General features: G+C 38.0%; 3 protein-coding genes across 6 annotated transcripts in view; 1 reads left to right on the forward strand and 2 right to left on the reverse strand.

The window, feature by feature from the left end:
- The window catches only part of parietopsin, a 150445-nt gene that overhangs the window by 97687 nt on the left and 28188 nt on the right, over window positions 1–24570 (reverse strand). The window lies entirely within an intron of this gene.
- On the forward strand, window positions 2682–7563 carry bcap29 (B cell receptor associated protein 29). Of its 2 annotated transcripts, none has more exons than XM_079345812.1 (8): window positions 2682–2949; window positions 3340–3446; window positions 4466–4566; window positions 4697–4844; window positions 5026–5161; window positions 5901–5997; window positions 6247–6347; window positions 6442–7563. In XM_079345812.1, the coding sequence occupies exons 2-8, from the start codon at window positions 3355–3357 to the stop codon at window positions 6475–6477; spliced, it is 711 nt and encodes a 236-aa protein (XP_079201938.1). In that variant the 5' UTR covers window positions 2682–2949; window positions 3340–3354; the 3' UTR covers window positions 6478–7563. The 2 variants fall into 2 exon arrangements, with proteins under 2 accessions (XP_079201938.1, XP_079201939.1); XM_079345813.1 differs by lacking the exon at window positions 2682–2949 and adding an exon at window positions 2956–3051.
- slco1c1 (solute carrier organic anion transporter family, member 1C1) lies at window positions 7701–23589 on the reverse strand. 3 transcript variants are annotated; one of them, XM_079345810.1, is made up of 16 exons: window positions 23307–23589; window positions 21333–21366; window positions 19899–20070; window positions 16485–16626; window positions 14991–15123; window positions 14658–14779; window positions 14351–14497; window positions 13333–13431; window positions 12699–12947; window positions 11833–11997; window positions 11125–11320; window positions 10765–10930; window positions 9721–9905; window positions 9324–9388; window positions 8867–8984; window positions 7701–8145 (listed from the first exon to the last, which is right to left on the reverse strand). In XM_079345810.1, exons 3-16 carry the CDS (start codon window positions 19989–19991, stop codon window positions 7920–7922), a joined length of 2106 nt encoding a protein of 701 aa, XP_079201936.1. In that variant the 5' UTR covers window positions 19992–20070; window positions 21333–21366; window positions 23307–23589; the 3' UTR covers window positions 7701–7919. The 3 variants fall into 3 exon arrangements, with proteins under 3 accessions (XP_079201936.1, XP_079201935.1, XP_079201937.1); XM_079345809.1 differs by lacking the exon at window positions 21333–21366; XM_079345811.1 differs by lacking the exons at window positions 19899–20070; window positions 21333–21366; window positions 23307–23589 and having other exon boundaries at window positions 14658–14802; window positions 16485–16574.

Genomic DNA, 24570 nt, shown 5'->3' on the forward strand with positions numbered 1-24570 from the left:
CTTGTCGTTTTTAATAAGTGCAAAGCCTGTCGTCATTTTTTATAATTAAAAAAATATGTTGTATAAATATTACAAAAATTACAGGAAGGGAGTGTAGGTGGGCTTTGACTTCTTTTTCATCACACTTAGCCTACATATTAGGCTATACTCTTTAACTAGACTAAGTGAACGGATTTCATATAGACCCAATCTTTTTTTTTAAATTAATTTAATTCGACAGGAGCGGTACCATCTTTCCACCTTTCCACTTTATTTCCATTTTCACGAACACACAGTGACAAATTCCTACTTTTTCTACAGCGATTGCTTACGAGACATTATAATCCTGGGTCCACATTTATGACACAGGGACACTTTGTTGTGGATTTTAGGAAACATGGGCAAGATATTGGAAAAATATAGAATAGAACCTTGGCTTGATATATCCATATAGGAGATTGTATGTAGATAATGGAAGCACATTCACACTTCACAGAAAAAAAAATGTCAGGAAGTGACTTGGAGTAATGACAAAGTTGATAAAAATCAGTGTGAGGCTTTGTTGTTGTAATAAAGGTTTTCATATACTTGCAGGCGCGTTTCCAGCAACCAAAGAGAACACCAGCCTATAGTTAGATGTCTAGAAATGAAGGGGCTATCCATTTGCTCAGCCATTTCTTTGTGAACAAGATACCCTTGTCTGTTCAATGGCACTTTAGGGAAACGCTCATGTCTGACTAGGATAAGTAAGTTGCACAAAACTAGCACTATGACTCGTTGCTCTTCCATCCCTCATGTGAGTGACAAATCTTAACGTACAGCATATGCATTGACACATGGGTGGTTGCCTAAAATCCTGACCTTAAGATATTGCAATCTTTAGTTCAATGTATTGCAATGCATACAGATCTGTTTCTGAAAAATTCTTGAGACATGCTTTGTATACTCAAAGCGAGTAACTGGACCACAAGTAAGTAAGTCGAATGAGATGCCCATGCTGCACCTGAGGGTGATTCCTAAAAATGGGCCCTACAGGTATTTCACTTTTTGCTCCATTAGCGACCCATATGAGCAAACACACATGGGACTGATACCGAGCTCACATGGTCCCACATGGACATGCTGACAAAACTGTTCACAAAAGATGGTAATATGGAGCAGGACACGCTAATAGGTGTATCAAACCGCAGCATGGGCTGCTTGGCCATTATAGGAAAAAAACGTATGAGCCTGAAGGTTAAGTTCTCAATTTAAAAGTCAATTAATGTGCTCTTTTTTCAGATAAGCTTGGTTAGGGACTGAAATGATACGATTGTGATTCAGGCCTCTGAACTGAAATTCCCTTAGGTGTTTTGTGAATCCCCTCAGGGACAGGGTGAGGAGCTCTTCATGAAATATTTCAAGATGCCTCACAGTGGCCATAGTCCAGGGACAAACAGCAGTCAGTTTTCCTGTCATACAATACTCAATAGGATCTATAGTTGCCTGTTTTTCAGGATTGCCCTTGTGACATAAAGAAGCTGGAACCAACAAATACACACAAAGTGTGGTCTGTTTAATCCACATTTGATGTGGTTAAAAGTTTTAAATATTCAGATAAATGATTTGATGTTTAAGATTGTCACCATTGTCACATTCGATGTCTGTCAGTGTCAGATCTGATATTTGTATCAGTCTGTAAAAGAAATGGATAGAGCTCTTCGGTTACACCTTTTCATCAAGTGCCCTGTCATCATAGTCAGACCATCTGTTTATTGCAGGGGTGTTGCTGTAATGACTCTTCAGTCTCTTGAGCTGTGACCTCTGAGATGGTGTGGAGATGAGAGCAATCAGAGCCTATTCAGTCCTGCAACAGTCATTTGCCCACACTCCAAAAGCTATCACTGGGTGCAGCTGTAAACATTTTGCTCCTCAGCACTCGTGAGACTTGCTGTCAAAGACGATAGCAGCTATCAGTCTCTTTCACAGAGGAAGCCCATGTGAATACACTCTGCAAGCTGAATATAAGAGTGCAGGATACACAGAATAGTCCTTGGAGCTGAAATCAAGCCCTCCAAACATCATTATTCAGAAGGCAAAGCAGTGTACTGTGGTGTATGCAGAAGAATTCCCTCAGCCTCTGCTGTTGAGATGCAATACCCTTGCAATTCATATGTCTATGAACAAGCCAAGCTGGTTGTTGTCCCCTCTAAGAGGCACACAAAGACACAAAAACAGCAATCCTTTTACAGTCCAGCTGTCCATTTGAGCTTTTTGGTATCTGCTGTTTGCGGGAAGTCTATTTATATTCAGCTAGTGTGTAAACTGAGACGTTGATCCTCCCTGCTGGCTGCAGAGCTCCTTTGCACAGAGGATACCTGGATTGAATAGACAGCAATAACAACAAAAAAGCTGTGCAAAAGCTTTCATACTTGATTGGCTAACACTGCCCTCTTGTGGACATTCATTTGTTTATATTTCTTTTTTTAATTGTGCTAAAAAAAAACCCTTGATTTATTAATCATTAAGTTATTAATTTGTGTGTGTGTGCATGCGCATGTTTGATGTGTGTTCAGGTTGCCATTAGAATTATTATGTCAGTAAAGAGACTTAGTGTTCCCCTTCACATGACTATTTTTGTATCATGACATGCAATATGAGAAGACATCAGCAAACTCTCTCACTCTTTCCCCCTCTCTCTCTCTTCGTCTCTCTCTCCCTCTCTCTCTCTCTCTCTCTCTCAGTTTTACATACATTTATGAAAAAGTTGTCCTGCGGGCGATAAGGGCAAATCTCAAAATCACTCAGACAGAAAATGTTTGCTTGATCTTGTAGTGATCTTTGACGAATCAGGTGATCACTGGTGTCAGACAAGTTTTTTTTAGGGCTGCAGCTCCTCAGATGCTCACCAACAGCTGGTGGGAATGTTTTTGAGGGCTTGAGCGTGCATGTCGGGACTTTCCTATTCATCTGATCACAAGACTTTATCTGGTAAGCCATCAACTGTCTGTATTGCTTGAATGGATTGACCACTGACCGTTCGTGAGAGAATACTGGTGATACTAGTGCTGAGGAACTAAATTGGATTTGGAGGTAAAACCTGAGAATAGCAAACAGGATATGATTACAAGCTGCAGCTTGCCTGTAGTGTATAGTAGGCCTTCAGAAATATCTGTATTCTCAATTAATCACTCTACAATTATAAAAAGCTACAAAGTTCAGCAGTATTTTAAGTATGCGAGTTAAGAAAAGAGTGTGATCCTCAACTTCATAGTCAGTGGTTTGGTTGGAGCGGTTGACTTATTGAAGCAGTTATTGTCCTAGTGAGAATTTGTTAGTGCTAATATATGGGCAGCTAATCACTTTTGTAAATCCCCTCAGGAAATCACAGTCAAAATGACTCTTCAGTGGACAGCTGTGGCTTTCTTCCTCTATGCAGAGATAGCAGCCAACCTTATCCTGTGTATACCCTTCATCTCAGCAAAGAGGTACTGCAGAACAGCAGCACAAAACTGAAACACAATTCGAAGTGAAATCATGACACACTGCAGGTCCAGCGTAACACTCAGTGAAGCTGGCCATTCATTCGTTTTTTGGTATTCATTTTCCAATAAAGGGTGCTACAAGTGCCAAAGAACATCTGTGTCTATTAAACTATCATTTGCAGTAACTTCAGCTGTGACGGAGCTTTTTCACAGTGTATTTTCTCCCTTTACTACACAATTGTCTTTGTAGGGTCAATTTGAATCAGTTTTGATTTCAGTTTTGTTGTACTACCTTCCAACATGATGAGTTGTCTGACTGTGTTGTCATACCCGTGGTTGCCTTACTGCATTGTTTTATGTATTGTACTAATATCGTTAGACTGCATTGTCATACATATTGTTACAATGGTTTTTATAAATGAGTTTTCTGACTGCTTCCTTATACCTGAAATTCTGACGTGTAGTCTGACAGGTATCCTTGTGCCTGTCCCTCTGATGCATCATTTTACCTGTCTTCTTCATTCATCATTACAATGTCTTGTTACAACGTGTTGATTTGCTTATTGTATGATGTCACACTGTGTTGCTGTAGTGTGGTGCCACACTGTGCAGGTGAAGGATGCATCACACCGTGTTGTTATAGTCTGTAGCTGCAGTGTGTGGTGCCACGTTGTTGTCATACGGTGCGGTAACAATGTGTTGTGTCATTGTGTTGTCAGCCTTTGTTGTGGTAATGTGTTGTCGCTCTGTGTTGTTTCATGAAGTTGTTACATGTTGTTGTCACTATGTTGTTGTCACACTATGTGTTAAAAGTGTGTTGTCGCATTGTGTTCTTCGTGTTTTTTTATTGTTGTTGTTTTTTTTGTTTTTTTTAAAAGTTCTATGCAAGAGTTTCATTTTGAATGGGAAAATGTAAATTGGCAGTTCACTCAAATAACCAGCAGAGTACAGTCATGTTCAGTCTTTGCAGCACTTTATAATGACTGTAATACTCAACTATGTCCTTTTGACCTACTTTCCAGATGGCGCTCAGTTTTCAGTCTGAAAATATGGAATTGGTTAACTCCATATTGGAACAAATGTTTCTTCACAATGATCATGGTTCTTATTGTTCTCTTCTTTGGTAAGCAATCTGCTGAGTCACAGACTCTCTGCAGACAATGACACACATTGAAACAATACTAAATAGACAAACAGTTTGTAGTCAGTCCAACCAGCATCAACCATGTTTCTGTCCCCCTGTGGACTTTCAGATGCTGTCCGTGAGGTGCAGAAGTACTCTGGACCTGAGCCCATGCACGATGCCAAGGTGAACCCAAATGTGTACGACCATGTCCACATGAAGCTGTTCAGAGCACAGAGGAATCTCTACATATCTGGCTTCTCTCTCTTCCTCTGGCTGTCAGTGTCCTTTTTTCCCCCACATTTACTCACATCACTAAATAATACGTTAGGTACCTTACTCAAACATTACTTTTTGACAAGCTTCCGTTCACCCTACCCACTTCACTTCCTAAAATCTTGACCCATCTTGTCTTGTCCTGCCTTTCCTTTTTCCTCTGTCTTTGTCCCGTGAACACAGGATCATGCGTCGGGTTGTGACCTTGTTGAACCAGGTTGCTGTCACCTTGGAGGACTCTGCAGGTCTTCAGGCGCAGATGGACAGTGCCGTCAAAGCAGCCAGGCAGCACCAGGAGGACAACTTGACACTCAAACAAGTCAGACTTAATCAGAGTTTGTTAACAGAAATTAGATGTTTTTTTTTTTTTATAGTTATGGTCTTAAAGTTTATTCCATCAGTTTCTTCCACAATTGACCATATTTACATATTTATTGATCTCGGTTGAAATCACTCTCAGGTTGGGAATGCTTAAATGCAGTTTAAATGTCATTTACTGTGTTTTATTTTGTAAACTGTGTAATTTTAAGACATCTTGACAAACACTGCTCTATGCCTCTTTCAGCTTTCTCTTGGTAATGAGTACGTTTCTGTCAATCTCTCAATCTATTTAATTTTTTAAAATCTCATTAGCCTTGGTTTCCCCGAGACAACAAGTCCATTTTAGTTGTTTTCTCAAGGTCTCGAGAAATAAACTTCCACTGTTGATTACTATCTAAAAAAAAAAAGCATAAAAAGTTGTTGGTCAATATAATTTCAGAAGCATTGAAATGAAAATGATGTTCCGATTTCCTTCATTCAATTTACTGAGCATTCAGCATGAAAACAAAAGATTGAAAGAGCATTTGAACTTCCCACTTTGAATGTAATGTCAGATTAAAATGGCTGATGTTATAGTGAATGTGTCATCTGTTTTTACTATGGTACTGTGCTCGGGAGGATATAGTAATCTGTTTTCTAAATCGCTGTATTTTCACTCAGTGTCATTTCATGAACGTGTAGTTTGTATGTGCGCATATGTCTGCTGTTTGTGATCTAAGAGACCACTTTGTCCTCAGGCTCTCCTGGATGAAGAGAGGTCCATGTCAGTGAAAAACCAGCGACTAAAGCTGGAGGCTGAGAAGCTGGCAGAACAAGTAAAGGTTGCTGAGGAGAGTAAGTACTCACCAGACAGTCATATAAGATCATCTGCAGTTTTATACCATTGTCTTAATTCAAGGTTAATGAGATGCTTTGACAATGAAAGAGCATCCATGATGTTTGATGTTAGCAGAGTATAGACTACATGCGACCATACGGGCATAGAAACACTAGCAGGGGCTGATTAACAGTGCTTACTTTAAGAGACATTGATTATCTTAAGTATAGGCTAATGTATCGCTGTTATGCTGTTGGTCTTTGAAGCTGTGCACAAGTCCAATGCCGAAGTGGAAGCCATGAAGAGGCAGGCTAAAGGTCTGGCACAGGAGTATGACAGACTATTGAGGGAACATCATCAGCTTCAGGTAAAATCACTGATGCAAAATCACAAAGTACAGGTTTGTTAAGTCAACTAATACAGTGTGGTAACGTTTATCATTGTTTCTTTTTAATCCTCAGAATCCCCCGAGTGCTGCAGACAAAAAGGATCAGTAACTCTTTGAAGGCTGAAACTATTGTTTGTTATAGTTCTTCCATGGAAACCTTTCTCCTGACTACTAGTGTATGCAAGAGGTCACCAGAGGCTGTTTATAGTCTTTCATAACTTTCATTTTACTTTCAACCAAAGCAGATTTTTTTAATGATAGCAGTCAGTAGAACAAAATCATGAAACACTCGCTTATGTTGTAAAAAATCTTCCTACTAAAGTCTTCAACTTGAGCAGGAAATACATCTTGACTCTTAAATAAATAAAATGAAACACATAAAAGTGTACAAATGAGTTGACATTTTGTCTCAGGCTTTTAGAAGTAGTGCTAATGCTAACGTCTGTTCAGAAGCTGAGACGGTATTACTGAGCTTTGCATAAACACGAAATAAAGTGTACTCCTACACATACACACATGTATCTGCTGCATGAGTCATTGTATAGTCATTGTAATTCTATGAAACACTTTTTTACTACTGTGAATTTTTACAGAAAATGCTAGGGACTTCTCTTTAACTGGCTCTGCCTTTAACGTTTATAAAGCATCTTGGAGCGGTAGAAAAACCTTAATACATACAATCAGACATTCTATTGTATCAATTTATAGGTCTTGACATTCTGTCACTTGTAGACAGATTGTTTGTATATTTTAAAAGGCACAAACATGTAGAATAATCAAAATCTCCTGATCATGTGTTCCTTGTTGTCATGCAGAGACAAGCCCCTGAAAAAGGTGGTACCATATTTACTTGCAATTTTGAAATTAAAGGAAGTGAGCCTTATAATGACATCCGCGCTACAATCATGTAGTGTTTTGTTTTCTAAAGAACCACTATAAAAGGAAACACATTATATGTAGGAGAACGATCTGTCTGGTGTGATGCATGACTTGAGAGACAATGTATAGAAGTGTCTTGAATTATTTATTTGATGGTGATCTTACTGATGGGATCTTTACTGTTTCATTTGGACTGTATATGTCGGATGATTTCTTCAGAGAGGAGTTGTTCCTGCCAAAAACATTTGATCTCTATAACATCCATATCTATTGTTGGGAAATTTGTAATTACCTCAGGGCAGCCACATTCACAATCTCTCCACTAGGTGTGCTACAACCTTCAATGGCGTGATGTCATTTTCAGGCACACAAACATGCGTTGAACTGCGTATTTTGATGTTATCAAATTTATTCATAAAAATTAAACCAAACGATAATATAAAATACATATAATTATAAAATACAGCACAGTTATTTTTTTTTCTTTCCTACAAAAGGTTGCAAATTCATGAAAAACACAACATAAATGTATACATCCCAGAAATAAAAAAAAAAGCTGTATTTCTACTTAGACCCTGTACAAATATTTACTTAGTGTGCTATGAAAGTGTCCTCAGTGAATGTGATGTGCTCTACGGCGCTCGTTCAAAAGAGACGAGGTTGTGCTGTGGCTCATAAGCGCGTCTCTCTGTCAGGATTGCGGTCTGAGACGTGTATAAACTGCTCACAGTGTGTGAAGCTGTTGTCCTCTTTCTGTAGTGTCTCTAACTCCGCACTCCCATTGGTGAGAGTGTTTTTCTCCTCCCTCTTAATATGCCTTTTCAGTAGAGCAAAGCCTGGAATACAAAGTATGAAGGAGACTGTCCTCAAGCCCAGCGTCAGGCCCAGGTACACTGTCCTGAAAAGGAAAGGAAAAGAAAAACGGTGTGGACAAACTTTAAAAGAGTCAAGTTCCTAAGGGGAGCTTACAATCCTGGCCCCAGGTTTTTTTTTTTATCACATTACAAATCACGAAGCAGGTAATTTAGATATGAATGTTGATACTTGTTACAAAAAAGCAGGAAGATTTGCACTTTCTTGTCAGATGCTAAATCGTGTCTTCCGTCATTGTATTTTGCTGAAACTGTTTCAGATCACAGTGATGGTAATAGCAGCAAAAACGGGTGTGCACAACTATAACATTTCTGTCTCTCTACTACAGCTACAGTACTGAAGTACTAATACTAATGTGCCTTATTATCTTGGCTTGTAGAGCCACTGCCTTTGTTAAGTAATCAATACAGTAAACTAACAGTCTCTCTTAGGACAGTAGGTCATCTTCATGATCTGTGCCCTTCACACTGTAAGTGGCATTTGAAGACAGCGAACATGACAATGATAGTAGAACCGTGCTTACACGTAGCTTCTTTGTTATATTGGTTTACTTTGTATCATTCATAAAGGGTCTAGTAATAGCAATATGTACTTAATTTTTTCATCCGTCTTATAATTTATCTATAAAAAGCCTAACAGGGCAGCAAGAATGCTAAACGATATATATCATTCTTGTTTCGAAGTGAACCCTAGTTTACCAGACAACCTTGTGAATAATGCATACAGAGTCCTATGGATCAAATTACCTGTAAGAAGAGGTGTTATATATTCTGCACGCTCCTCGTCCTGCACACATCTTGTATCCCCACTTGAGGCATGTTGTGTCGATTATTGCTCCAAAGTATATCGGAGCAGGGATTCCAGCTGGTGCGAAATTCACATCATTTGTTAATCCAAACAAATTCCAAATAAAGGAATTGCTAAACATTATAGAACAAGAACATGTGAATACAGTTCTACTCTGAATACAGATATTTAGTAAAAAAAAACAAAAAACTTAGAAAACTTAATTAATTAGTGGATAAAAGTCACATTTTGCCAAATTTTGAATGATGAGCTTCAAGTTTTGATTTGTTGTAATTTATGTTAACTAGTCCAGCAGCTTTTCTCATGTCATACAGCGAACTGAATATCAGCTTACAGGAGATTTCTTTCTTGATATGCACAATAGGCAGATTACAGAAAACTAAAGAAAGTTCTTACCGAGGGTACGAGTGGCCAACGTGTGGATTCCAAGAGCAAGAGATTTCAACTCTGGCTTAGTGCACCTACAAACACAAAACTGAGCTGTTAAAGGAGACTCTATTTTGACATCTAAAAGTTTTATGTGGACAATGTTCTGACGTTTTTGTACTAAAAGAATAAAAACTTAAGAATTAACATTGAGATGCTTAAAGGTACAAAAGCTGAAAAACAACCTTAATTAAGTTGTTTTTGAAATATCTGACACTGTTTCACGTGAAAGTGCAAAATCAGTTTATATAACAGCAGGGATTATTATTATATGTCCAAGAATGAACAGATGATATATTGCTTTCACAAGAGGAGTAAGTTTCTGTATATTTCACAAAGGTCCACACAGAGGTTTTTTTCAACAGACCTGACTAGGAGCACAAAGCCAGGTGTTCCCCCAAGAGAAATGATGAAGGAGCTGACAACACACAGAGCCAGGAAGTATGGAAAGATTTTGTCACAGCTGTCTTGACGTGGACACTGGCCCAGAGTCGCTGTCAGGTTGCCTGTTTGGGTATCTGCCAGCGCTACACAAGTGCAATTATCAAACACCTAAAACAGAAAAAGAAGACGTTTATCAATAATAGATGAGCTATAGATCCACTTAGTAAACCAGTCCTGCATATACAACCTATAGTACTTGTCATGTACTACACTGTAGATACCAGTAATATTGGGCAGTAGACAAAAAAACAGTAGCAAGAAATACAATTATTTTGATCAGTCATACCTGGATCATTATCTTTAAAATTCTGATTGCTATTTTTCTTTAATATTGGGAATCTGTTATCATTTTCAGTGTTATTCCTACAATAGGTCAAATTCTACTTTACTTATTAAAACTGTAACTTTAAATGTTGTTGTTGTGTTGTTTACATCTCTTTGACTCTTTATGTTTCTCTCTTCCCTCGCTCTTTTCCACTTCTCATCATGGCAGATGACCATGAATCTGGTTATTCTTGAGTTTTTTCCTCTCCACTGTCGCCAGATGCTTAATCATTGTGGTTAAAGTTGGGTCTCTTTTTTTACACTATAACAAAGAGTATAACGTAGACCTGCTTATCCGCAGTAGCTCAGTCTGTAGGCACTTGGGCTGGGGACGAACGGTTTTCATTATATGGTACGATTTAAAGTATGGAACTCAGTCTGTTACCTGGATAATTTGTTTAGTACAGCGAGTTTTCCTTGAACAAGGCACCAAAACCCCTCACATCTTTCTATAGGTTTCTTATTTGTGCATGTTTGTATTTTCAGCCCACATATATTTGTGTCCATGTCTCTCAGTAGCAGAGTAGAAAAACAGGATTTCCCATCGGGGATCAATAAAGTATATTAAAAAGTTGAATCCTGACAATAAGCTGTCATTTAGAGATCTATGATTATGCCATGAAGTCAATTGAGTTTGTCTAACCGTATTTCTTCCAGATCCAGAGGATGAGGTGCATCCAGCCCAGCATGGGGATATGTACGTGATCCCATTCTTTCCACACACCGGATCCCACTCCCTCTTTGAGCATAGGCAACCCAAGTTACAGTCGGAGAAGAGAGACTGCTCCTGATAAGACAGGTCTTCCGCTCTGCAGACGACAAAATGAAGGAAACCGCATGTTTTATTGACAGCTCATATGAAAAATGCATCAAATAGGATAAGACGCAATCACTCCTTAGCGTGGAATATGAAAATAAAAATCTAGGAAAGAAGGGCAGCCTTCAAAAATACTCGCATATTTTTCCACTTAGACTCAAGGAAATTTGTGAAGACTTGACATACCTGCTATATGCAACTGTGATGCCAGCCACCTTGGAGTTCTCACAGCCCATAGCGAAAAAGAAAAGCGACAGGAAGTAGCCCAGTAGGGACGTCCCAAAGGCAAATTTAGCCGCTCCCATGATACCCAACTTGTACTTCTTCATGATAACTCCTCCAGAAAACATCCCAAGGCCCACCGCAGGGATGTTGATCATTCCTAGTCAAAAATGTAGAATACAAAAGATCTTCAAAGCATTGAATCTCAGAAAACAATAGGGAGAGCCAACATAATATAAACTCATAGGCTGAAGGGATCAAAAGCAGATCTCCCATTAATATCAAAGTCGCATCATTCATAGTTTCCTATAATTTCCTTCAGAATTACCTTATAGCAACAATTTAAAAACATAACGAAATAAATAAAGCAGCATTGAAAACATGTTTGGCTTTATAATACACCAGCAATTGCAGGAATCCTGGTTGTCATTTCGAAGCAGTAGCATTTACGTGAGAGCGATCTGTGACTCCAAGCATAAAAAATTCATCAAAAGTCAGCTCATGAAACAGTTATGACGACCATCCAGCTCACATCGCTTTGCATGCTTAAATACGGCCCTCTCCGTGAACAACACAAATTATGAACATGCTTGTAACTAATCTGCATAAAAGACAACAAGACTAAGATCATTAGAACAAGCCCAATCATGAATATCAAAATGATTTGCTTACCCATGAGAAAATTAGCTTTGGATGCCGACTGGCCGTAGTGCTGCTCAATGTACTTGGGTTTGTAGGTGACCATCCCGATAAGAGAGTTGAACTGAATGATGGTCACACATAAGTAGATGATGTACACCGGGGTTCCAAGGAGACTCTTTAACGTGGGCAGGAATTCTGAAAGGGAAAGTTTATGAGCACCAAAACTTAAAATACTTTCTTTATAAGGTCAGTCCTAAACATTGTACAGTTCCCTATTAACCCCTGGACTTTTGAGGTGCTGATATCTAGGCCTCAAGATGCCGATTTTCACCTTGCTGAAGTCTTGGGTCTCACTTTTTTTTAAAATTGTGTGTGTGTGTGTGTGTGTGTGTATGTTTTTTAAAAAAATATATTCTTAAACAGAAATATGATAACAAAATAACTTTTCTTATTCGTATTATTAACCAAAAATAGTTACATTGAAGGCCTCTTCAAAAGGGACCGTTTCTGACTTATCAGTATCTCGGAAAATCCAGATTAGAACTCAATTCTAAAATTAGTTTATATGACTATTCACTGCACCTTCTGTTGCCACCAACCCCAAGAGGAAGCTCGTAGTGCCAGCCCTTCAAAGAAACCTTTACTGTGGAACCATATTGGTCTATATGGTTAAATTAAAAAAAAACAAAAAAAAGAACTATTGTAAAATATACTCATACAACCAACTGCTTCATAAACTGGACACTATAAAGTTGTGAAAAATAAGGCTGTGCTTTGTTCTACCTCTGGAAGAATATCCAAACTAAAGCCACTTCCAGAATTTTCTACTATAATGGTACAACTAACTGAGTATGGAGGACTTTCTCCTATTAATTTGCGTGCAACTTTAATCGTACCTTTGGCCATCTGATTTAAATTAGTCGGCTCTTCAGGTCTGAATTTGTGCACCATGCTCGGGGAATCTTTGATGAACCTGGTTTGCTCTGGAGTGCAGCTGGTATCATGTTTCTCCACCGGCACGGGCAGAGATTTAGGCAGGAACCAGAAAGGAACAGCAGACATGAGGGTGATGACACCAGCTATCAGGTAGCCCAGCCACCACGCCCCCACCCAGCGGGCGTCACCAGGGGTAATAGTTACTGTCTCTGCAAAGAAAAGTATAAATAACATAGTATGTGGACTCAGGCATTCATTCACACATTCTTACCTCAAATATGGAGCGGTGGTGAACGTTCAAACGCAAAACATACAACATGTAAGGATGTTTTCTGACTGGTAGTGTTATACAGGAAGGTTGACAAATGTTTGCGCGTCATGGTCAGATAAGACTGAACCAAAAGATTTGCACATTACCCTTTTCTCTCGACAGATGCTATGGGTCATGCAGATTTGACAACTATCATGTACAATAAATATCTACAAAGGAGCATGAATTTATTTCTAGAATGAGATAACCTACCCTATCAACAATAAACCAGGCACAACGTTGTACATGAATGTAGCTTATCAGTCAGGTGACAGCTTACCCACCCATATCCACATAGCCGATGTCCACATAGATCTTTGCACACAGCGACCCAAGCAGGTACCCAAACACAGGACCAATGATTGAAATGGTTTGGACACACCCTGGAAATGTAAATAAAAACAGGCATTTAGATTTTTTCATATATAAGACCTGCATTTATTAGACCATGAAGCTCTCAATGGTTCAGCTCCTGTGTACATTCCTGACCTGCTTATATACTATAACCTGAGGTCAGGTGATCAGGTGGCGGTCTTTTAGCCTTACCGAGAATTAGATCAAAGTCCGAAGAGGGGGGCGTTAGTCTGCAGTCCTTCTCTCTGGAACAGACTACCTGCTGACCTGAGGTCCATCACAACTCTATATACTTTTAAAATAAATCTCAAAACCTATCTTTTCTCCCAAGTATAGTAACTGTTTGTGTGTGTGTGTGTGTGTGTATCACTTTATTGATTTGCTTTTTTACCCTTTTGAATCCTGTGTTTTAACCTCATTTTAAAGCACATAAAGCTTACCTTTATAAATAAAATTGCTATTTTGCTAAATTGCTACAAAATACTTGAATACATTTTTTTATTCTATTCAAACTGATCTCACTTTAATGCTGTTTTTAGTTGATATTTTTCTACATTAAAAAACGTCATTAAGTAATACAGTCTATGAAATGTCAGTGATTTTTTTATTTGTTGTAAGACTGTAAAAATGAAAGTGAATAAATACTCAAATACTGTCACTTCTATTAAATAGTAATAGTCAAGATGGATAGATTAGATAGATTTGACTTTTTAACGTTTTCTGGTTCAAGTTTTTCATTGCCGTTAACTCAGCAGAGAGTGGAAAGAAACGCTGTCACATTTTAATGGAACACAAAATACTAAAGGAACGAAGCCAGCATTGATGAGTTCATAATAACTTACTGTTTTTTCTTCTTTGTTATCAAAAGTAAAAATAGAGACAATGAAATGTGAAGACATCGAGTGCTGTGTAAATCCAACAATTTAGAAAGTGTGTAAGATGCATTACCAATATAGAGGGCAGCGTTCTCCGATTGTGCATAATCGTCAATATAGGAGATTCCCAACGGCTGCACAGGAGTCTCTCCGATACCACGCAGGACATTTCCCAGAAACACGTAGATCCACATAGAAACGCTGGACTCTCGCTCGCAGCCTTCAGTCACACATTAAACAGAGAGGACATGCCATTTGTTTTTACTCAACAATGATAAAACAATGGAATTTAGAGGACAAAATACAATGAATTGTATTTATGGCTTAAGATATTAGAAACATTTGACCATATTCCCCCACAGTAAGAGGTCTACTCTTACCTTTAGAGGGCAGTATAGAGGGTCTGTAAGCTGCCCTGGTGGACTCAAATGAGCTTGCTGAACATGGAGAGAGCTTATTTGTTGAATTCACTGACGATCTGACTGATGTTTCGATCTTATAGCTGCGTACAAAATACCAATGTGACTGTTAAACAAGGGAAGGAGAAAGCATCAGGTATCGTTAGATGCTTACTATATGAGGCACAAATACAAACCTGAAATTACATTCTAAAAAGACATAGCATTATGTTACTTATAGATTCAACTCCAATGAATAAAGTGATATAATTAGTAACCCTTAATATATGCACACAGGCATGGCACTCATCCTACCGGCCAATGATGAAGTGAGGCATGGCGATCAAGAAGGTCCCAAATGACATCAGAACACATCCAACTGCTATGATCTTAGGTCGGTGGAGTTTGGCACCAAAGTAGCTCACAAAGGCAATCACCAACAAATTCCCTAATTAAAGAAGACAATGAGAAAATAAGACTTTCTGTTTAGAATATTTAATTATCTTATCATATCAATGTAAAGTCACATCACATCACATTGCATGTTGGTTACCTGTTAATCTTTGCTGTGCAAGATCTGCTAATTCTGCTGAATACTAAAGCAAATTCATACTCAGTTCATTTCAGCACCTTTTAAAAACCAAAGCAAACCAAAGCAAACCAAAGAAAGTTTTTCTTTTCAGACTTTAGCTATCATGCAGTAGAATAACATAGATAAATGTATCCACAATTACACTAAGAAAACCACAATGTTTTTATCTGTAATATCTGTCCACAAGTCAGTCATTTGCATCATCAACAGCTCTGTCAGAAAGCTCTGCAGGTTTTGACCACAGAGGGTGAAAATATTCATATTTATTTAAGACATATACATCACATGGACTGGATTCATTCAGTATCCAGTCTGCTGTGCTGGTACAAAGACGGTCACAAAAAGCGTTTTTTTTTCCAAGCCTACATGTTGTAGCTACAAAGGGTTTTTTCTCATTAAAAGTCAATTAGGTATGGGACCATTGTGACTACTTCAAGCTCAAAGGGGAGGCATATACGCTATAGTGTTGAGCAGGCTGACGTGCTGAGGACATGATTTTGGCTTACTAGTATTATCAATCAATCAATCACTTTATTTCTATAGCACATTTAAAACAACCTTGGTTGACCAAAGTGCTGTACAGGCAAAAATCACACTTTAAAAAAAAACAGTAAAAAAAACCAAACAATTAAAATACAATGAATAAGAGAATGATATAAAAAGGTGTCGAAATGTCAAGCTCAGCTTGTATTAAAAGCCAGAGCAAAGAGGTGAGTTTTTAGCAGTGATTTGAATTTTTTGACGGTTGGAGCAGGTAGGGCGTTCCAAAGAGTGGGAGCAGCCACAGCAAAGGCTCTGTCACCTCGGGTTTTCTGCCGTCACCTCAGAACATTTAACAGCATCTGATTGGATGATCGCATCGTTCTGGTAGGAGCATGGACAGTCAGTTGTTCAGACACATATTGCGGCGCCAGAGCAATAAGGGATTTAAAAACAAGTAATAAAATCTTAAACTGGATCCTAAAAAAAACTGGAAGCCAGTGAAGAGAGGCCAGGACTGGTGTGATGTGATCGTAACGTCTCTTCCCTGTTAAAAGACGTGCCGCCGCATTTTGAACAAGCTGAAGGCGACGAAGCAAACACTGATCCACACCATAATACAAAGAATTACAATAGTCCAAACGAGAAGTTCGCATCTAAGCGCTTCAAAACATGTGCGTGAACAGCCAGCAAATAGAGACAGAGACATGAAAAAAAAAAGGGATTGAAACACTAACCTATTTCAAAGCTCCCGTCTATGATGCCGATCAAATAACTGGGAATCTCAAAGCGCCTTTCCAGTTGTGTTATTGTGCTCTTCATGTAGCTGCCAGTTAAAGCTTTGGCAAAGTAGGCAAACGACAAGGCAGCAAGGAACATCTGCATACGAGAAAACAGACAAGACAGAAGACTGAATCAAAAAAGGTTGTTATCCTCTTTGTGACCTGTCTAATATTATTGATAAAAATGGTTTACAGTCTAATAATAAGTGATAGGAAAAAAAACAGTGTAAAACTTCAACCTGTTTTCTCTATGTTAAATATTAAAGTTGATATCGTTGTTTAGGGTTTGCTTATTTGGATATGTATCCTCTGGTATTTATTTTTTATTTTTTTATTAATATGCTCAAAATAACAATCAATCAATGTCATTGTTAATCATGTACCATAGGATCTGTTTGTGCCCTTATATCACACCTTTCATAATATACATTTATTTTACATCTCAAATTTAGATACCAGATTGTGATTTCATGTGCATTTTTCTCTGTATGAGTATGAATTTATTAACACTTTGAATTTTCCGTTTCGGATAAACCAATACAAAAGGAAAGCAATGTGCCATTAAAGCTTGGGCTAGAATAAATCAAGCTCCCTCTCCTCTTTTCTGCAAAAAACACCTGTGGACACTGACAGTAAGTAACAAAGGGGGGATTAGAGCCAAGGCAGGGTAGATAGAGAAGCCAATTCCACCAGGACACGGACACATCTAAATGCACGAGGGGCTGACAGACCTACCAACATGGTACATAATTAGAAACAGATGGGTGGTAAACACAGTTATACTCTCAGTGGTGAAAATAGCAGACAAGACTCACGTGACATTGACCAACACATAAACGCATTTGTTTGTCTTTCTCTGTAAATTCTCACAATGTGTACTTCCAAGTGTCAACATCTTCTCATCTTGAGAAGTCTTAAAGTCACAAACATGTATCTGATGAGGATGTCTTTAACAGGTGAAGGACAGATAGTTTGGGTTTATCCATGTATCCATATTTGTCTTTGGACATAACACATGGATGATATTGGCTGTATGACACGAAGACACAAAATAAACACCATATACAGTAAGAATAACATTCTGAAGAAAATGAGCAATTAATTTGAAAGCCTGTAACAGGTTTAGTCAAATTAAAATATAAGAAAACAAAATAATATCATTATATTATCATCCATATCCCATCAAAAGTCAAATTACAAAGACAGTTCCTTACATTTTTTTAAAAGTTCCAAATGACGTTTCTGCATGTATGGATGTATGCACAATCTTTGGTCCAAAAAGGGAGGTTCATTAAAAACATCTTCAAAGCATTGGAAGATCTGACAGTTCAAGATGGACAGTCACAGCATAGCAAACACTGCCTATAGTCTCTGCTGTTCTAAATTTGACCTACAAAAAGAATCTCACTTTTATGCCCACTTCTAAGGAATTCACTTAAGGCACTGTGACTGTCCATCACAACAAGACCAATTGTGTGTACAAGTGTATCATCAATCAATATTTTACATTATCATGTCTATTCATTCTGCCTAGAAATAACATATGTAAGGAAAAGGCAAAAGGACCCTGAACATCTCCCTGAGGAACATCAAATTTAAATTGAATTGCTGCTGGAACAGTGTCACCTTAACTAATATAGAAAGTCTTATTTTGCAAATGTGAGCAAAACTCATCTAACACTGTCCCTCAAGGACCTATGAATATCCAAAGGATGTCAAATGTAACAGTATTAACACAGATGTTGCAAACACCGTCAGTGCACCCCACTTCTAGTAAACATGAACTGTAACCTTCTTCTCTTTACTCAAAGCTTGTCCAATCAGTACAGAGCTAAGAAAGAAGCTTAAAGTCTTGGAGAATCAAAAAATAAAACATCAAAAGAGTTTTATATGAAACATTTGCTTTTGTCAGAATTAATTTTCCAAATAAACATCCTCTGAGTGTCACTGTTTTAGTTTCAGCAGTCTAAAATTAACATGGCTTTGCAGAGAGATACTCTAATCTGTGAGGTGCTGAGAGGGACCACTGGAGCTTTGGCAACCACCTGGGTGGTCTATAGCTAATTAATAATTCTCTCAATACAAGAGCAGGCTTTGCTCTAATGTCAAGTACATAATAACCCACGGTCATATATCATAGAAAATATGATATATATAATATATCATATTTTCTATGATCACTGAGTAGATTAAATGCTTCCCCAGGAAAGCTGAGGCATGATGCTGCTCATATGACCGCAGTGAAGGTGTTGACATCTCAAATCTCAAATCTCATACAAGCCCTATGGTATTTGGAAAATGCCGGAGGCAATCATCTCAAAGAACCTTCAGCACTTTTTGAAACATGGATGTAAAGATGTTTGTGTAGCTTGTTTTTAGATCTTTTCTTAAAACTTACTTGAATTATTGCTTTATATTTGTTGTCTTTATATTTATTGCTTTATACTTGTTGTCTTTAATGTCTGTCCTGACACCCGAGTGGTTAAAACAGCTCAAAAGATTGAGGGAGTGAGACTCCCAAGTCTGGTCTGTGCTGACCGCCTGCAGCATAAGGCAAGGTCCATCAGTATGGACAAAACCCACCCGGGACACACTTTGTTTAATCTCCTACCATCAGGAGATTGGGCACTTTAAAAACCTGGACCACAAGGCTGAAAAAGATCTTTTATCCCAGGGCTGTAGCCTCCAACAGAATGTTGTATCAGAAACATCACCAAGAGAGGTTCATTGGACGAGTAGTACACAGGAAAATGCACATGGAAATAAAGGCAGAAAAACTGAAATTCCTCATCATTGTTTGTTGCAGTCTTGAGTATTTTACTAAGCAGCTTTTTCTTCCGTCAGAGTCATTCTTTATGAAATAAAGTGGGACAAACTCTCCATTCTGACCTCTTTTAATGAAGCACAAACTTTCTTTAGGGAATTTTTCACAACTTAAAAGCCCATCCAAAGGGCACAGAGAGCTGCATAACTCAGCGTCAATCAGATGCCAATGAGAGCCTTGAATCATGCTCAACTCAAACAGTTAGCACAGTTAGCAGGTGTTTAAATACTCAAGGATTTATACCAACACATTCAGAATACACCTCAAGAAGCTATGTTAATAATTGTCCAGCTTTTAGATTTCTTCCAGGTACCTGAAACAAACACACATGAGGAAGTCTAAAATACTTTCTAAAATGTTTCTTAAATTAAATTATGGCATTTTGTTTTCCTTAGATCATTAAAGTGAAAACTCATGAACTAGAGCACAAAAATGTGCATTTTAGCTTATCATGTGGTATTTTTCTGTGTTGGGATACTGAAATTCATAAAACCAAATTTAAAAAAACATGCTCATTTATTTTCCACAGATTTCAGTCGTCTTACCTTTAGATTGGGGTGGCAGGAGTTCTTCACAGCCGTGGATGTTCGATTGTTATTTAGAGTCCTGCTGCCTGATGCTGGGTTGTCTATTTTCATCGTGGCAGGTCTTCCACTTTACCTCACCTCAGATGTGCCTTCTCTTCGGATGAACTACCACAGCTGACCTCACGCACACCTGTTGGAACAAAAATCAAGTTTTGAAAATCTGTTGAGACCTTTTAACTCAATAACAAACAGTGTTTCATCAGAGAGTTTAATTTCACAGTTGTGCAGCATATCATTACAGGTCTGTGTATTCTAAATTGGATTTTCCTTCGGTCTAAACTTCAGTTAAACTACACAAAGGGTTACTATCAATGGTATGATGGGATTTTAAACTAAAGCCTATGATCTACCCCAGCCATCTATGAACCTGTTTATTTAAAACTAGGGGTGGGACTCATAAACAACGCAACTGTTTGTCATTGCTACGTACTAGCTTATCGCTAGCTTCATGCTAGCTTTTCGCTAGCTTCGCGCTAGCTGCGCCACAAGTACAAAATTAGTAATTCAACATCCGATAAACTTACAAATTCACTTGCTAAATTGATTGCTATAATTAGTTAAACAATGTTAATCAAGTCCCACCCTTATTTAAAACATACAGTTTTCTTGTAAAGGGAAGCTGCTTTCTGACAAGAAATGCACATTACATCTTAAGAATTGTATTCTTGTGACAAGTTGCTGAATTTGGATAGAAGAAACCTCCAGTTGATCTTGAATCAGCGTGTCTGGCATTATAGCTGATAAGATGCCAGTGCAATTAAAGACAATCTTGTAGCAGTTTGAAGACACTTTTTTTCTGCTCTCCTTAAAAGCTGAATTCAGTCATTAGCCCAACGCTTCTCCTCCTGATTGATGGGAAAGTGACCTTGAAAAACAAGCGTCTGTTTCTTAGGCCGAATGAGTTGTCCTTTCCACTGGCCTGCGCTATAGTGATTCTGTCTGACAATCTGATCAATACTGATAAGAATGTGTTCATAGGGCAGCATTTGCTATTTCTGAAAAATCAGTTTATGCATTCTGTAGACATGTTACATCTGAACCAATTGTGCACTGACAACTTCAGTATTTATTAATGCAAATGGTCTTATCTTCTTTACAGGAGTTATTGCATTGTTGAGCTTGGAGCATGACTATGAAAGGCATTGAATAAAGGCATACATTCATACATACTTTTAAAATACCCTTCAACTATCATGTAATGCAAGACAGGCATAGGAGAAAAAGATACTCCATGTTCTTTTACATCATTGACATGATTGCAGAGGACATTTAAATCGTGTGAAGAACATTTTAAGTATGTCCTGAAATATATTATTTACGATTCTTGACTCAAGCCATCTCTAATTTAGCATATAGGTTAAGTATGCCTACATCTACAGTAAACTCAAGTACCTTTTAGGAAATACAGAGAAGCCCCTTAAAAAGACTTTCCCAGGCAATAGGCAGCAACAATGAGTGATATGAAGCAAACAGTAAAGGAATGGAAGGAAGGAAAACAGTTAGAACGTTCTTATACTTTTTTTTTTATTCAGCAAATAATTCAATTATTAGCAGCAATGACAAGGAGATTTTTGGAAAGCGCAAAGGTGAACTTCAAGAGGAGTAATGAAGTCTATGATGGAAAACTATCCAAGGAAGACAAATTCTCAAATGACATCAGTAAATTATTGGGATTGATCAGAAATCTGACTCTGACAGGCTTTGTTGTGGTCTTTTACTGATAGAAGTTACATGTTCATGCCTTACAAAAATGTCCCTTTATTAGCCAACTTGACCAAAATTATGAAAAGCAAAAAAGTCACATGAACCATAAATTAATAAAACAAACAAACATTGAGTTACAAGCATTGGAATTTGGTTTATCTTCAATTCAAATTGTACAGACAAAAAGAAAAATTAAAGCGAGCAAAGTAGATAATAAGTGTCAGTGTGGGTACGACATAATATAATATGGGCATCATTTTAAAAAGATTTGAAATGAGTGATGCCATGAAGAGGGAAATATAGGATAAGAGAGAATAACTGTGCAAACAGCAGAGCTGTGACACAGTTTTAAAGCCAGAGTGTCTGTTCAGTGACATGAAGTCCCTCTGGATTCCTCCTTCAGGCATAAACCAGACACACGCACGCACACATACACACCACACACACCACACACACTGCTTTGGATTCCTGCAGCTGCAGATGATATGAGAACTTTTATGCTCATCTGACCCTAACAAACACAAATTTGGCAACAAAAAAGCCTGTTAACAACAATGTACTCCATGTTTCTCAGGCATGCATGAAGAACTTCTTTGTTTTTTATTGTCCAATTAGAGATTCACAAAGAAAGGAGAGCCATTCATGCAGTCTTTTATCATCCAGTGATATGATCACAACATCCCTCCTGTTTGAAGTCCTCTAAAGATGCAAAGACCTTTATGATTGAATTTCATTTCACTTGTTTTAGCTAAAGGGGTTTGCTCCAAGAGGCTGCTAATGGGAAACGCCCCCTTACAGACACTGCATTGTCTCCACAGTCACTCTGGGTTTAGGTTGAGACATACAGTTCAATACCGAAAGGAGGGAGGGAGGGAGGGGGAAGTTATGTGAAGGTGAGGGAAGTTTTTTGTCCTCTTATATGAACATTGTGTTCAAACTAAATACAATGTATCAACCTTCACAATATACAAAATATTATAGAGCAGCTACAATCGAAAACTCCTTGTTTCCTCATGGGCGTGTACCGACAGGTTGTGTGAAATGATTCATTTAACATAAATATCATGACGTGTTTATCAAAAAATTACTAGTTGCCTTTTAAATGCAGTGACTGTTTCTTGATAACAGTTCTGACAGTGGTGCACAAGTACTTGACTGATGTGAGCCCGCACTGCACTTCAAATAACAACTGAAGGGCATCTGAACAAGTAATTAGCCTATTATGGTGCTTAAAACTCGTGTCAGTATGCAGTCAAGAAAACTGTGCTTAATATCCTCAAAACAGGGATCAAACTTGTTCTGAATCCCAATAAAACATTCTTCATACTTTTAATAACCTTTAAAGAACGATCACGTGATTGGTGTCAAATTCTTTGTACGAAAAAATCCACCGAGGTTAATTCATGAATATGTATTTCTAGTATCCTGATAAGCTTTCTAAGGATTCTGCCAAATCTCCGTTTGTGCGCACTGCACCGGTAAAGTGTTTCGTGAAGCAGACTTGACATCCTTGGTCAATCACTTGAATATTTAAACAATAAACATCACATGCTCCAACTTCACTAAATCTAGTCACGAAATCACACCCTGTCAAAGTCAGAATATCAGCCTTTCATTTCAGTCACAGAGAATTTTCTCTAAAAAGAACATCATGATACTTACCCAACTCGCAGCTTTAACCCTGTACCCTCCCGACGACTCTAACTTCCTATTTTCAAAACCAAAATAAAGGTACGAGCTGCCAGCTGTTCTTAAAAGGTTACAGTCGCACATAGAGACAGTCTTCCTATCGAGTCACCTCCTCAGACTGAACATGAGAACAGCATGTCTCACCGGGAGCGACAGGGTGGATACTGAGCACCGTGTACACAGTGCAGCTCACGTGGTGCGCATTAGAGAGCAAGAAGTACTCGCCATACCACGTCCCACCTTTTCCCTGTCTGAGAGTCTGCGAGCGAGGACATGTCACTGCAAAACGTCTGCTGTGTATCTATTTACTCTCAACACGGACACAAAAAACATTATGTTGTGTCTCTAATTTGCCAGAGATTATGCAGACCTGCATTATGCTCAAACATGCATAGATAAATTATTCCGTCTGCCTCCTACACAGTGTATGTTTGGTGCTTCAAATCTGACCCAAATTACATTAAACGCAAACATAAACTCAATCAGCAATGAGGATAGGTGGAAATATGGAAATATGATTCTGTAGAACACTTAAGTCTAAATCTTTGTGGAAGTATTTGTGGAATTCCCTCACTTTAAAGAAAGACATTATACCTTATTTAACTATCTGACTTGATGAGCTGTAGCAATGGTTTTTCAATTATGCAGATATTCAAAAGAATAATGCTAATTGTGGCAATAGACCTGTGTTAATGTGGAGTAAGGGATCTTAAAAGAACACATTATCACTAAAAAGTATGATGAAAGAAATTCACTGAAACATATGCCCACCTGTGGAAAACCTCACAAAACTTCTCTCTGTGGACAACAGAAGAATGTTTTAACGTGAACACCGTCAATGAACAAGTTTCACTATATGTATGCTGGCTAACTGCAGAGAGATATAAAGAATCATCTCATGAATAATAATGTTTTCAAAAATTACGGGAACTTCCCAGCTAGAAAATGAAAGGGGACTACTCACTGAAATAAAGCTGAAACTAAGGACAGTGTAACTTTATCTGTTTTATTAAAGGTAAAAATGTACCTTAAAGGAGATATAAGTAAGATATATGTGAATTAAATTATAAAATGACCTTACTACATCATCAGACATTTAGGAAAAATGCTATGTTGAAGTGCAGGCTTCTCTGACAACAACAATGCCCTTATAGCAGATTTGAGACCAGTTACCAGTTAACCAACAAGTGTTGCAGGGATGGAGGAAGGAAAGGGAATAAGGAGAAAAAAAAAAAAA

This window comes from Symphodus melops (assembly GCF_947650265.1).
Source record: "Symphodus melops genome assembly, chromosome: 6".
Classification (NCBI taxonomy): Eukaryota; Metazoa; Chordata; class Actinopteri; order Labriformes; family Labridae; genus Symphodus; species Symphodus melops.